Genomic DNA, 16,353 nt, shown 5'->3' on the forward strand with positions numbered 1-16,353 from the left:
CATACTATAACTTATGTAACTCGGGTCGGGTCGGGTCGGGCCCCTTCAAACCCGGCTCGACTCAAGATTCATGCGGGCTTTTGAATGCTGAACCCGGCTCGACCCGAAACCCATGAAACCTAAACCCGACCCAGGCTATTTTCGGGTCGGGTCGATGCGGGTCGGGTAAAACCCGGTTCGAGTTGCAGCCCTATATTCTAGGTTTGTTGATTCCATTCAACATAGGTTGTTGGGTAGGAAATTATTATTCTTGAAGTATACAAGAGGTTCTTCACTCTCTGACAACTGTTGTTTGATTTTTAGATCCACTAAAAACTGCATTCTATTCTTCTTCTTTCATTATGAAAGAATCTATAACCTTGTACTGTTTAAGGTATCATATGCACTGACATCTTCAAGTTCTGAGATCTAAATTGTTCTTTAGTTATGCTGATATCATGACATGTGTTATATAATCCCATTTTCTGAATCCAATCTTGACTGTAGAAACGCAATCTAACGGTTTAATTTCAGCCCACATTTATAAGTCGCGATCAGATGGTGCAATTGAACTTGAAAAGACACTAGTAGGTCTATGAAAAAATGAGAAGCCTATAACTTGGAATGTACTATGAAAATAGTGGCGACTACAAAATCTAGTGTTTCTAAAAACTTTCTGATTCGTTCCCAATCTCATTTTATTCCCTTTTTATCTCTGGTTATCTGTTTTCTGCTGAAACAAAAACCAACATCTTTACAAATATTGGGCTTCACTGTACTTGGAGGCAAATTCGCAGACCCTTGGCACATAAATTCGTCAATTGATGGAGGTCACTATTATCTTAAAGGAAAGTGATTGTAGTAATGCGTATCGAACCGATCTTTCATTTTCTCCACCAAACCAACCCCCCCATCCGAATTATACCAACAATCTTCAAACAATATTCTGTTATGAGATTTTTCATGTAGACAATTTAACAAAGACAATATCAAATGACAGAAGAAGGTTCACTTCATTCTCACCATCCTCAACCTCAAAGTAGCTCATATTCTTACTGCCACCAAGCCAATAGAATATGAAGAAAAAACAAATTTGAAAGCTAGCTAAAAGATAAAGTGGGAACAAGGCAACTCTACATTTACAAATGCCACATCCTAAACATAATGTTAAAATTGTTTCTCATGGGATCTGCAAGAGATTTTTGGAAAGCACTAGAGGCCAAATATATAGCAAAAAATGCTAGAAGCGAAAAGTTTGTTGTATGTCAAATTTTTAAATCATCAAAGCCACAAGTGAAGAGGACCTTCTCCCCACTACCAACCCAAAAAACACCTTGATTGGTTGCCATAATCTAAAAATAGCCCTCCTATTTTTCAATGAAGACTGGATCCTTTTTTTTCCCCCAAATCCACCCAACTATTACATTATAAATAATCTACTCAACATCTTCACCATGGAGTCCAGGTCATCCATCAACCATCTTAAAGCCTCCCTCACCTTCTCCTCCAACATGGACAGAAGACATCTTCACCTAATATCCTCAACAATTTATCCGTTCTCAGGGATCTTGGTTTGAAAAAAAAGTCACCTTTTTGTTGCTCAACCACCAAAACCAACATCTTTTCACCACACTATAGTCAAGCATCAACACCAAAGGCCAGGGCTAGAAAATTCCAAAGCTCTCAAAAGTTTTCTTCATCAAACCAAAATGTGTTAATCCTGGATTAGCACACCCTCCAATAATCATATGTAAATCCCTGTGGGCAGATGTTCATGTACCTTGTTATTTTCATGCATCGTAGTTTATAAAGCTCATATTTCGACCCAAAAAATGAAATTCCACTCTCGTATTTTGATTTCGTATATAGCACTGGTTCGTATACAAAAAAAATAAAATATAAATTACAATATATCGGAGCTCCCATCAATTACTAACATAAATCAGTATTTCCATGCTACATAAAGAATGACGTGCAACGGCTGCTACAAACCTAAAACTCCGATTACAATGAAATTCCAAAGAAAAACTGCAATGCTCCCTGGTATCAATCTGTAATATAATGCATCATTTGTGGATGAACTGCTCACACTCAGCTGTGTAGTGTTGACGAACGCATTCTTACCAGAAGATGAAGAGACATTCACGGACATGGAACCTGAATAAAAGGTTAAAAAAAACTCAGTAAAAATTATTTTGCGGGCAAATTAAGGTGTGGGTTTGCATGGGATTGCTATACTCACAGTCATAATTAGCCCACCCTATGCGTTGACCAGCCAGATCATAAACAAATATCTTGTCTTTTAGAACAATGTCTGCAGAAGAATAAATCAAAACCATTATTTACATTTATCAAATAATTACAAGCATCGACGGTCCTAGTTTAATAACTCATAAATTACTTGTACACTGATATAAAATGGGCTTATATATGAAAAAGAAACCGTTCTCCAATATAAATAGGTATCCTTAAACATCAGATGAACTCACAAAACCAGTCTAAAAAATGGAGTCTATCAAGTACTTATGTTTGATCTCTACTCGGATCAATTGAACAAGTAGCCCATTTGTCACTAACAAGAAATGTAGTAAAGTAATTGCTTGTCTCGTGGGGGGTATGTTTGCTACCATGAATTTTTCCTGGAATATTAGCTTGCCCAATGGCGAGGGAGGGCCGGGAGAGGGATAGATACGAGAGGGACTGAGTGATGAAAGGGTAAGAAAAGCCTGAAAAACAAGGGAACAAAAAACTCAACCCAAAATATGGACTTTTTGTTTTTAAGCCACTTCTCACCCTCTACTCATTTGTGCCCTCTCAAGTCACTACTTCTCCCACCCACACTATCTCTCTACCACCACTTGGAGAAACTAATTTATCATGAAAAAAACAATTCATGGTTGCCAGACATGGATGTAGGTAGTGACAATCAGTGGCTACCAACGCTAAAGTCGCATAAGAAACCAACATGAGTGGCACTTGAATTGTTAAAAACAAAAGGATCTTTAGAAAAGAATCTTTTGAAAGACATTGCAGACAATTAGGGTTGCAACTCGGGTCGGGCGGGTCGGGGTTTTCCAAAACCCTATCCTACCGAAGAAACTATTTCGGGTCGGGTCGGGTTTTTTTAAGGAAAACCCGTGATTCATAAACCCGACCCTATTCAAGATAGTTTCTCGGGTTGGGTTGGGTTTTTTGAAGTTCTCGTAGTGAAATTATGTTAATTTTTGTCAATTACTAAGGCTAAAGTTCCACGAATAAAAAATAGAAAATTAAGAAACTATAAAATTTGATTTTTAAACTCCAATTGCGTATCAAAAGAACATGCTCCCCCACATAATCATCCCAAATAGTCTAGAAACAGAATTTACAGCACAGATGCATGGGAAATGACATCAGTACAACCATGTTTTTATTTATCCACTAAACCCATCTTGTCGTTTATTATTTAAAGAGCTGTCAAGGGTCATTACAATTCCCAGAAAAACACTGACAAACCAATTAAAAAAGAAAAGACAAGCAGTGTTTGTATATCATTTCCCTAAATGATATAGTTAAGATATGAAATTTGTTAAATATAAGATATGACAGCACAACAATAATATTGGTTGATGTCTACAATTTACCATGTACAATACATGGGCAAACTATATACCTCTTTTCAATGAAGCATACATGATTCTAAATGAAATATTCTATTGGAACTGTACACTGTCAAAGAGAATGTAACTGGATTTGATGGAAATTCAATTTAGACGTGTGACATGAACGGTCATCATGTTTCTCCTTGCTTCCCTTTCGTTATTTTATCATCGTTAGTGAAAGGCACAAAAATTAGAGTTGAAACTCTGGTTGGGTCGGGTTTTCTAGAACCCTACGCTACCCTCGAAACTATCTCGGGTCGGGTCAGTTTATTTTTTTAAAAACCCAAGCTTCCTAAACCTGGCCCATGGTTTTTTTTGGTCGGGTTGATGCAGGCCGCGTAAAACCCGACCCAAGTTGGAACCCTACAGACAATGATTCTCAAGGAAAATAGGCTGTAATATGGCTAGCACATTCTCCCATGAGTCCGAACAGGGTCTTCTTAAGTCTTCACTTCAAAGTGGAGCTCCGTATCACTTATGAGCTGAGACAATAGACAATGCACAATACAAGTCATTTTATGACTTGTTACCCTCTAGACTTGATCATATTTCTCCATCTTTCTCTTTTCTCGTCAACAGGACGTGGTCCTAATTATTTAGATCTTCGATCATGGGGATGCATGTGTGGGGACCATCTTCCATGTCTAGCATGCTAAATTTTTTTATCAAATGTCAAACATCTGTAATGCAATGGTTTGGTAGGTGCTACTCTCTTTTTATTAGTAACAAATATGGGACTTGTTCTGGGTTCTGCCAATGATATAATCATAATAGGAGATAGTGAAGAAACTGAAGGCTAAAAAACATAAGATAAGTGCTTAAGCAGTGATATCAATTCCTTCACAAGTACTTTGGCATGAAGATCATGGTGATCTCAAGTCCTCCCCTGGGGTGGAAGTGAAAGAACATAAGATAGAATGATCCCAAGACAATAAGAAAATTGATAGAACATAAGATAGAATTATACTACTCAGATTTGTTCAACAGGTTTCAGATGACCAATTGCAAACCAATCAACAACACCAGCTTTTCAGGAGCAAGAGGGTCACTGGAAAGCAAGGACCAGTGAAAGATCCATAACGCGCCTTAAACTGTATTTAACTTTTATCTATGATTTGTGGACACGGACACGGACACGGAGTCTCGGACACGACAAACCCCAAAAGATATTTATATTGTTACAAATTATCATTACTATCATAATTTGTAACAATATAAATATGGTATTCATTTAACAAATTAAGAAATGTTAAAAATAAAACTAACTAACTAATAAACGTTAGAATTAATCAACTATAATCTAAAACAAAAATGAGATAATCAAATAATAACACATTCATCAATTTAATCTAGTTCTCTTCCATCTCCAATGTACATCGAGAAAGGGAGACTAATATGAAGCAATGAATATTGTATTGAGACGAGTTTGCTTAGGGGAGGGGATATAAGAGCAAATATTAGTTAAAGAAGAACTAAACGAAGATTTTATAATAAAAGAATAATTAATAATAAAAGAGGTAAATACAATATCCAATAATAAAACAGAATGTTACACTTGACACAGTACAGAAACATGTTTACACGCCCACATTGAGTCTAACACTTCTAACAGTACATTTAAAAGTATCCAAAGGAGTGTCGACACGTGTGGTCATGCGTGTCATGTCAGACGCAGCAGGACATGTATGTCGGCAATAAATTCAAAGTGTCGACTAAATCATAGACTTTCATGCATTGGGATAGAATATCTTATATGAATTAAATATGTCAGTTTACACATGGCCTTTAAGACGCAGCATAAGGAAATTGAATATGCACAGCTGAAGATTGCCATTTTTATTTCCGAAAAATAGGACTCCAAATGTAGTATGTATGCACCCTTCATGATTTTTACATTTGTAAATGCAAGTAACTTGATGAAAATGTCTTTTGGACAGCATTCATACCTCCTAAGATCGTTATTCCTTGACCCTGAACTTGTTGCCATCCTATACACCATATGATAGCATTATCCTGTCCAAATTAAAATTATCCATATCTGTTCAGGTCTCTTGATAGCATAGTTATAAAGTAACCTGCTAAAATAAAATCCTGTTAATATATGAGGCCACACTCTCAATGAGAGGGAAAAATAAAAGAGCAAGGAAGAAACTCACAACAGAACCCTGCTGTAGAAGGTAGTCTTCAGGTTTTAGTATCATGGATGCACCACCCTGGAAGTTTAGTGTAACAGAAGGAAATACCTCATCGACACTGGATACAGATAAAAACATGCATTACAAAGGTTAACACCAACTAATTAATGGTTTCTTCTAAAACTGAGCATTAAATTAAATAGTGACTTGGATTATGGTTCAAAAAGATAAAACCTGCTGGTGGTCGAGAAACATTGGTTTCCTTTCGTAACAAAGGACTGCACGGATTGTGAGACAGCAGCAGTTATCTGCCGAAGAGACAATAAGAAAATTGATGAGGAAACAAACATTAAAATACACCTGATAAACTATGACACTTTGGCAGATATCTTCTTTCAATTAGGGGTGCAACTCAGGTCGAGTTCAACCCGACCCCATCGGGTTCCGCCTGAAAAAAAGTCGGATCGGGTTGGCCGTCTTTCCGGTCGGGTTTGGGTTGGGTTTTCCGTTTTCCTAACCCCGGTTGAGTTTGGGCAGGGTTCGGGTTGAGGGCTTGGGCCCTGACCCAAGTGAAACATGACATTTTTTTATCTTTTTTTTAAGTTTTTAGTAAGCTCAAAAACTCGGGTCGGAACTCGGGTCGGGTCGGGTCAGGTTGGAAAAAAGGGTTCCTTTGGTTGGGTCGGGTTGAACCTCATCAGGTTGGAACTCGGGTCGGGTCGGGTCGGGTCGGGTTCGGGTTGAGTAAATGGTTCCTCGGGTTGGGTTCGGGTTGGCCTCAGCCCGAACCGACCCGACCTCACCCCTACTTTCAATGCATCTACTCGAGTACAGAATTTAGGGTAATGCAAATTGTTGACAACAGAAACAGTTTACTAAAAGTGCGGCCAACATGCCACAACCAAGGAAGCATTGATGGTCTAATAATGGATACTAAGATGCATTCAGAACCTCATTAAGTCATGTAATAACACAGGAAAACTTATTTTAATATCCATTAGACTAGGAAAAAAATGGAAGCATAAAGGTTCATGTATGTTCAGAAGTAGACAGTGCTTATAAGAGATTTTATGTAGTACACAGCCATGCATGCACGTGCAACCCCAAAAAACAGTGGGTCCCACATTTTTTTGGTGATCTAAACCGTTCATTTGTTGGTGTGCCCAGAAAATCTTCTCCATAGGATGCTCCTAACCCCTTTGATTGGTGGAATGGCACAGTATAAAAACCTACACAGTTCGGAAGGTTGGGATCATCCTATGGAGAAGATTTTCTGGGCACACCCTACCCATGGAGAAGATTTTCTGGGCACACCCTATCTACACCAGGGCCCAACAAAATGAATGGTTTAGATCAAGGTTGCCGGAGCAGGAATCGAAAGCGGGAATCGAAAGTGGGAATCGAAGGCTCCCGGAATGGTCGGAAGCGGGAATCGTGAAGTGGCCAGAGAGTCAAAGGAGATTCGCCGGGGAGTCGTTGGGAATCGTTTGGGCAGATTCGAGTTTTCAAAATATAAAATAAAATTAGGGAGATGATATTTTCACCCCCTGCATTACGTGCACACCCCACTTATAACCTGATTTGACCTGAAAAGTGGGCAACTTTATGTCAAATCACGTTATCAAAGGAGATTCGATGGGGAGTCGCCGACAATAGTTTGGGAGTTGGGAATCGCCAAGGAATCTCAGGGGAATCGCCGGAAAATAGTGTCTCACATAATAATAAACCGGGGTTCCCAAAAGTGGGAATCGCGTTTCCGAGGAATCATAAATCGCGATTCCCAAAAGTGGGAATTGGGTTTCCAGCAAATCCGAACTGGGATTACTAGTTTTTGGGGATTCGAGAAGATTCCCATTTCGGATTCCAGAACCGGGGAATCGAGGTTCCCCACTCCCATGGAAGAATCCTGCTTCCTTGGTTTAGATCACCCAAACAATGTGGGGCCTATTGTATTTTTGGGCTGCACGTGCATGCACAGCCTTCCGCCATATAAAATCTCTGCTTATAATATTCGTGAAACATGCAATTGCTTTAAACTAATAATAGGGCATCACTATAACTTACAGCAGTAATAAATGGATCATAAGCTCCTTCTGCAAGGTAAGCCAATGTTGTACCAGAATCAACTATGGTCCCACTATTGCTTGATGTCGCAAACACTGCTGGATCAATGGACAGTGTTTGCCCGTTGACAGCAATGCTCTGCATATTCAAATTATAATGAGGCCTGAAAGTTGGAGATAGCAAGTAATCATAATTTGCTGCAAAAATAAGCATTTCCATGCTAGAAATCATAAAATTCCTTCTATAAATAAAAAAGACCAACTTATTTTCAAATTTAGCCAAAAAAAAATGGAAAAATGCCATTGAGTAATGGATGTTTTCTGCACAATAAACTAGAAAAGGCATGAGTGATGCGTGAAGATAATATAAGAGACATTCGCTATGTGATTAATTTACTTTAGGACCTACGTGCAATCTACTAGCACAAACAAATATATAATCTTTGGAATATTTAGGATAGGATAAAAATCATGCAATAGATATTCTCATGGCTAATTACAGTATGTGATAGAAAGAGAAGCAATTCGTGTCACTGAATAAACTAATGTGCCACTTAGCTCATTTAAAGGGCCCACATGTTCACAATATATTAAGTTCCAATGGAGCCAAATTTTGGATAATTACAAAACTTTGGATGCATACTTTCAAACGGTATCAATTATTGACTAAGATAGCATTGAAAGTTGAAACACTTTGTCAGAGGAGCTAGGAAAAGCACAAATAGTCCGCAATTTGGACATATTATATCAAATAGATATATCAATTCAATTAGTTGTCACTTTATCAAACTTGGGTGTCAGTGTAAAGTTTGATGAATTAATCAGTCTAACAGAAATTGGAGTTACAGGCCATGGATTATTGCTTTTTAAAAATTCTAAATAACAGAAGTGTTACTTCTCCAAAAATCACTAAACTCGCATTCTAACATCATCTTCTCATTTCAAATGATGAAATTATTAAAATACATTTAATTTTTAAAATTTCAATAGCTAAAATACCATTTTGGTGGCATGCTCACAAGATGAATGAATAAATAATTGATCTCTTCCACAGTATCAAAAAATCTCCTCAATACTAATCTTATAAACAAATATTATAACATTAAGATGGTCAGGTTCCACAATTAAGTGGCAAGCAAATAAGTTTAGGAGAATATCCCCCTCTCCTTGTTGAAATCAATAATCCCAAACCGTCCCCAACATCTGATTAATCATTAAACTAATATTGGGTTTTTAACAACTAACCCCCAGTCCATATAAACATGGATCGCAATTGAGTTGGGATAAAAGATTTCTTATGTGGCTCTACTCTTTGCACACCACCTAAAAAGATTGCAATGCATTGGCCAAATCAGGATGGTTGGAATGCATGGGTCAAACTCAGAATATCAAATTTGAAATAATTAGATGGGAAGTAGGGGGCGAGGGTTTCCTTGTGCAAGGGTGGTTCCCTGTAAAAGTTGAGAAAGCTTCACACACTTGATTGATAGATTCGAAGGAAATGTGTAACACAAAACTACATAAATACCATTAAGTGATATAGAGTCATGGATAACTTATAAAGGGTATGGAAAGGAGTTACACTCCCCTTCAGACAGGAGTGTGCACTATGAAAAACGAGAAACTTGCTCTCTTTTTTTAATCTGGAATTTATCTAGGAACTTGGGCCAGCACCTCACCTTAAATTTTAATGATATGATAAAAGAGTACAAAGAATGGGGAAATACCACCTTACCATCAGATCCACAAAAGTAATACAAAAAACATACCTGCTACAAATAATTGGTATGCCCAAGGAGTCACAAGAGTACACGAGAGGGACATACCAAAAACACCAACAAATATTCATAAATCTTACCTGCTACGAATGCCAGGGATTCTCAAGAAATCACATCCCACAGCGCCTTTAGCCAATGTAAGATCTCTACAATGACAAAACACACTATTTTTCCTACACTTACAAGCATAGTTAACAAGGTGATCCTCAACCTAATTTCCCCCTCTGAAATGATGTGTCATTTTAGGTTTCAAATCAAGGATAAGAGACTGAAGCTCTTGCCAATAGTATTTAATTGACCAAGAATGCTTCTAGTTTCCAACTGGATATTGTTTTCTACTCCACCCCTACATAAGCCAGGACTGTCCTTGGATAGCCCACCAGTATTTAATTTTAGCTCACCTAGCTTAGGCTTTTTGATAGTTTAGAAAATATCCAAATGTCGCCAACATCCATCTCTTTCCAAGAAGACCAATCCGAAGATGGAGAGAATGAATGGGCAGTCGTTTTTTCCTAAGTAGTCACAGCTTTGATTAACAAACCGATAGGCATAGAGAAACCCTCCATGCGCCTATGGCATCTCTAGCGCCATATTTCCTAGGTTATGAGTGAAGGCATGACCTTCAGAGCAAAACCGAAAGTTGACTTATTTTTCCTTGTGGATAGCTCGACCTACTAAATCAGCCTATTCATCTTTTAGACATGGCACAAGCACAGCACATACAATTGGAAGGAAAGGAGATGAATATATCCTTCAATCGGTTATCAACAAGGACTGCATTCATAAAAAAATTCCAAATGACGCATCCAATTTTTGCAGGAAGGCCAAATGAATGTAGATCACATTCTCTTAGGAAATTTAATTTGTACCATATTCCACGCTAATTTATAAGTGAAGTCGCCTGATTTATTAGGAGTCCAAACTAGCACATCTTCATTATCCTGACTAGATGCTTTAATGATATTCACAATGCCTTGCAAAATATTATGCTCTACCAGACAAAATTTCCATACTCCAGCTTCATTTATAACATTCTTGAGTACTAGCTTCATATTTAACTGCTCCCAGTTGGAAACCTAATAATTAATGGGTAGTTACCAAACCATTTATCGGTCCAAAAGGCAACATTACATTTCCCTGTGATCCATCTACTGTTGCTAATCCAAGCTCATCTTTCATCAGAATCAACTCCTTCCAAGTTGCTTCAAAACTATTGACATATCTTGTGAGTGCTTTCGTGAAACCATCAGCCAACAACATTAGAAGGAACATATGTAACATTTGGCATCCCAAGAACCACCTTATCACTTATGAAATGACTGTCAACAACATTATGCTCCGTGCAAGCATGAAAAAACTGAGATGTGAGGCAGCCCGTGCGCGTAAACTTTAAGCTCTAGTATACAAAAAGTAAGCTATGGGATGCGACAGCTCCAAAGGCCTTAATATTTAGCTTCAATGCTAGAGCAAATGACCATAGGTCAGGAGCTCCAAGGATCCAAACTAGGCCATCATATATGATGTATCCTATAATAGATTGACAATAGCTATAATAGACTGACAATCGTTTGGACACCCAGCCCAATCCGCATAGATATCCAAAGTAGAATGATGGGAAAAAAAGTCCACGTTTCCTTTAATATAACATAGAATGTGCTAAAGCGCCATAAGGTGTACATCGGTCGACCGGTAAATAAATTGACAAACTATATTAAAAGTATGAGGTATCTCTATGTGAATCGGCTTGAGTTGCTAAAGGTCACTTACTATGCTGCAATAGAAGGAAGAATCATGTAGGGGATTTCCTTCTTCAAATAGGAGCTCAATGGGAGAACAAATGAGCTTACAATATAGAGTTGCAAATCAAAGAAGTGTCTGGCATTAGTTATTTGCGAAAGAGATTCCTTGATAAAGATGCAATGCTTGAATACCCAAAAGATAATGGAGAGGCCCCAAGTGGATTGGCGTAGTAATAAAGTTGGAAATATAAGGAGGATGAATAATTAAGTCTAGACGATCATGCTTGACAAATATGAATGAGTCTGCATTGCAAGAAAAACCACTCTAAAAGTCCTGAGCTGAATTTTCAAAATCATGCACAGGGGAGTTTGTTATAAACCATACTCAGCTTAAGTCCTGAGCTGAATTTTCAAAATCACGGACAATGGAGTTTGTTATAAACCATGTAAAGCTTAATGAAGTCTGCAAAAAAGGGCCCTTAGTAGTGGATGTGCTAAGAATAAATGAAATCAAGTAATGCATAAGCCAGTCATAGGAAATAGCAATAGAAAGGACTATAAAAATAGTGGCAGGTTTGACAACTGAACTGAAAGTATCATAGAAAATGATAACATGCTATAGAATATAATCTTTGGTGAGTGAACTTATGGCATTCCACATAATCATTAGCTTTGTACATGATCCAGGAAACCAATTTTTAACAGTAACATTCATAGTGGAGGCATGATAATCAAAACCAAAGCAAATTCTTATTGGGGCGATGAGTACTCATCGTCCACAGAAGCCTTCACAATATGGTTCTAGAAGCGCATCTACAACATGAGAATTCGTAGTAACATTATGAAGAACTAATAAAAATGTCTAATGGGCCAGAAAAAAATGTCGATGAAGAGGGTGAAAGCAGAGGATATCGTGAATGACGGTGTTACCCTTTTTTTTTCTTTGAATGATGGCGTTACTGTCTATTCCTTTTCTTTGACATGTGCAAGCTTACTATTGTAGCTCTCCACTTGGTGAAAAGAATTTTGCATCTAGACTAAGCGTCAACTGGCAAAGAGGTGTGTCCTTTATAATAGGCGACCTACTGCATTGATAGTTGTCGTTGTGGTTCCAAGTAAATCTCTTTAGTCCAAAAATCATGTTTCTTTCTTTACCTGGAAAAAACTTTTGCATTCCTCTAGCTCAATCTTTCTGTTCTATATCCACAACGTCTCTAAATTCAGAAGTGGGAACTAACAAGGCCTAGGTGTCCTTGTGAGCCTCAGTCACATTGCATCTTCATTGACAATGTTGTCGGCATAATGGCATCTTTAAGGCAAGTTTTCTTTTCGACCCATCTCGTTTAAGGAAAATTCATACGAGCTTCTAGGAGAGGCATATGCCCTGCCTTCTCAGTTCTTAAATACTAAAAAAAACTGGATTGTCTCGAAAATACAGATATTATCACAATCAATAAGGGGATTTTTGAAGAGCCCAAAGAAAAATTATCTTCTCACTTTTCCCACAAGAACACAAATATATGCTAGAATGACCACATAGCAAACAAACATGAAATTCTCCATAACGAAGCATTGAAAGAATAATATTCAGATAATCAACAAAATCTAAACAAAACAACCATATCAAACAGATAAGAAGAATTGGTTTATGAAAAAATAAGATGTTCATGGAATATTAGGGTGTGTTTGGTGTCGTTCTTTTAGAGCGTTTTTTGTGTTTTTTTTTTCAATTTACAAAACAAAAAAGTAAAAAAACAGCGTTTGGCGTAATTTGGGAAACCGATTTTCTTGGATTTGATTTCGATCCAGAAACGCAATCTCGGGTTTGTTTCTCCTTTACAAAAGCGGCTTTTTTGGTCTTCAGATTGCGTCCATCTTCTCCAAATCAAATCAGAAGAAATCGCAACCGGCGGAGCTCTCGGATCAGTCAGCCTCTCTCTCTCTCTCTCTCTCTCTCTCTCTCTCTCTCTCTCTCTCTCTCCATTGACCATTGCAGCTGCCATCAAGATATGGGTTTTTTTTCGTCTCTCTCTCAACCCTTGTAGCGGCAAATCTTAGCTGTTTTCCTGTTCATCTTATTAGAACATGGTATTTTTGTTCCATGAGTGCTCTCTCTCTCTCTCTCTCTCTCTCTCCATGAAGCCTAGTGGCATCCCGATTTGGGTTATTTTCGTTTCGTGCCTCTCTATCTTCCGTCAGACCATATGGGCAGAGTATGTTTTTTTGGCGGCGTTAGTAAAACTCTCTCTCTCTCTCTCTCTCTCTCTCTCTCTCTCTCTCTCTCTCTCTCATACTGGTTCTCTATTATGTGATGAAGTTTGATGCTTTTCATGGGTTACCAAACCCTCTTTTCACTTTCCTTGTGTTATTTTGTTTAGTGATCAACCACTCTGTTGTAGACTTGTTTGGTTGACTTTTAATGCTTCTTTTTGGGTTGAACCCCATCTCTTAGACTATCTGTTTATCAACAAATTCAGAAGTTGTGTTTACTTTTTACCCTTCAATCTTGTTTCACGTCTGCTATTCCACATTTGACTTCTTGTTTTCAGGTTGTTTCATTTCTGCTATTCATGAAGATTCTTTTACTGAATATTAAAAAAATAAAAAATAAAGTGAATATAGGCAGCAATTGGAAGAGGGTTTGATTAATGGTATTGGGGGAGGGTTTCAGCAAGGGTGATTCTGTTCGAAGAACAAAAAAATTATTTTTTATGTCAGTTGCCAAACATGATTATGTTTTTTTGAATATGAATCTGAATCAAAAACAGAATTAAGAAGCAATATCAAAATTAGGAAACAGAATCAGAAATGTTGCCAAACACACCCTTAGAGTTCGATCACAGTGCATGATAAGCATGCCAAAAAATTTCATCGGTAAACTTACTGTGATTGAACAAGTGGAGTGTAAACGATACCAGGCTCAACGATCTCACCAAGAACCAATATACCACCGCCATTGTCTGACCCTTTCAAGCAATGAGAGAACACTTTTGGGGATACCCCACGTGAAGAAAGTTGGGAAATGATCGACAGATCATGTTGCCCAAACCCAAAAATCCCATCAACTGCCCTCTCTGCCTTGGTCAAATCCCCCGTCTGAGCAGTGCTACACCTATTTCAAGAACAAATTCAAATTATAAGTATCCAAATGAAGAAACCAAGAGAAATAAAAACCCAACCCCAAAAATGAACTCACCCGAAAACAACAGAGGTTGATGAATTAGCGGTCATGTCATTACCAACAACTGTACCAAAGTACAATGTATCTGATACGTAATAACCCGATGTTCCACTGCCATCACCATACTGAAAGGAATAATTGCACTGAGAATTCGCAGATTGAGAAGAGCATCCTGCCTCCATGGTTTGAATTGCAGAAGTACATCGTGCATCCGAACAAGAAACCACAGAAGCCGTCGATGATCCGCTCACGTCAAACAACGTTAGTGGTACCTATAGAAACATGACATCATGACACAAAAAGACATTTAAGTTGTAGATTTTGTAAGAATTCAGCTGAGCTATGCTCTTTCTAACTAAACCTTATTGACCAAAAATATAGAGAAATCAAAGGAGAGGAAATTTACACCAAGTCCGCTGGATTTCGGGCAATCACCACATGGATTGCAACTGACCCACAAGATGTCGCTTCCCGTATCGATCTGTACATAGTATTCTTTTGGAGGGGTTCCCAACTTGACTGTCGTAAAATAAAGCCTAAAATGAAACCAAAACCAGAAAACAATGGAAATCAAACACCCATCCCCTGGGGGAAAAAGATAATTAAAAAAAGACCATAAAAGTGGATGAGACAATTTTTTTTTAAAATGATATAGAGAAACAAAGAAATGAACATTGAAGAACATCACAGACTCGTCAATTTCGGATTGGATAGAGAAGGGGAGGGGTCCCCAATTTGAGGAGTGTAAAATAAAGCCTAAAATGAAACCAAAACCAGAAAAAAAAATGGAAATCAAGCACCCATCCCCTTCAGAGAAAATTAAAGAAAATAAAAGAAAGACCACAACAATTCAAAAAAAAAAATAGAGAAGCAAAACAATGAACATTGAAGAAAATCAATAACTCAAAGACTCATCAATTTCAGACTCAAATATAGAGAAACAAAACAATGTACATTGAAGAAAATCAAAGACTCATCAATTTCAAATTAGAGAGAGAGAGAAGAAAAACTGAAACCATAAACAAAAACCAGAACAAGTGAACAGCAAAACCCATCAATTCCCATCCCAATAAACAACAAAAAAGGGAAAAAGTAATATAAGAATAAAACAAAAAAAATCAAAACCTCATCTAATTCCCAACCTTTTCCCCCACAAAAAAAAAAGAACAACCCAAAATTCAAACAAAAACAAGAACATTTGAATAGTCAAATCAATCCCAACACAAAAACCAAGAACAGAAAACAATTCCCCAAAATAAAAATTAAAACCCAGAAAGACAAAACAAAAATCTGGGTTTTCAAACCAAAAAAAATAAAAATAATTACCCAACAGTAAAAGGGTCAGCTGAACCATCAACCGGAAAATCAACAACCCCGCCTGAAACCGTTTGCAAGAACCGACCGTGCCGATATCGGTCCCGCGCCCTAAGCGCCGATAATTCCACAACCCGATTCATCGGAAAACTTCTCTCCAGCGTCAGAGTCGTCGGAAAACTTCCCGCCGGCGAGAATAACAAAACGGCAAGGAAAACCCCGATCAAGAATCCGGCGCCAAAAAAAGACTGCATTTCCTTATCTTGTTTTTTTCTCTCTTTCGCCCCCCAAAACTGAAAATGGGGGATCAGATACGAGGATCTAGGTGTGTGTTTTTTTGCATCTTGGATGAATAAGAAGAGAGAAATATATAAGGTGAGAGGGGAGAAGAGACTTTGAGACAATTAGAATGGACAAAAAAACACGCAAGTCTTGTTTTTTCAAATTGGATTACGTGATATTTTATAGCTGAGTAGATATTGGACACACCTCCTGTTTTTGATAAATTCGCCCCCCTTTTAAT

The 16,353-nt window shown here is 37.8% G+C and overlaps 1 protein-coding gene across 2 annotated transcripts; it reads right to left on the minus strand.

The window, feature by feature from the left end:
• Positions 1-1,797: 1,797 nt before the first annotated feature.
• On the minus strand, positions 1,798-16,254 carry LOC143876014 (aspartic proteinase 36-like). 2 transcript variants are annotated; one of them, XM_077377616.1, is made up of 10 exons: positions 15,843-16,254; positions 14,923-15,052; positions 14,532-14,788; positions 14,220-14,447; positions 7,820-7,982; positions 5,990-6,063; positions 5,777-5,873; positions 5,567-5,633; positions 2,222-2,293; positions 1,798-2,136 (listed from the first exon to the last, which is right to left on the minus strand). In XM_077377616.1, the coding sequence occupies exons 1-10, from the start codon at positions 16,082-16,084 to the stop codon at positions 1,964-1,966; spliced, it is 1,503 nt and encodes a 500-aa protein (XP_077233731.1). In that variant the 5' UTR covers positions 16,085-16,254; the 3' UTR covers positions 1,798-1,963. The 2 variants fall into 2 exon arrangements, with proteins under 2 accessions (XP_077233731.1, XP_077233733.1); XM_077377618.1 differs by lacking the exons at positions 1,798-2,136; positions 2,222-2,293 and having other exon boundaries at positions 5,633-5,695.
• Between the last annotated feature and the right edge of the window lie 99 nt (positions 16,255-16,353).

The sequence above is a fragment of the Tasmannia lanceolata genome, unplaced genomic scaffold (assembly GCF_043159265.1).
Source record: "Tasmannia lanceolata isolate RefF3 unplaced genomic scaffold, GAP_Taslan_0.1 ptg000004l, whole genome shotgun sequence".
Classification (NCBI taxonomy): Eukaryota; Viridiplantae; Streptophyta; class Magnoliopsida; order Canellales; family Winteraceae; genus Tasmannia; species Tasmannia lanceolata.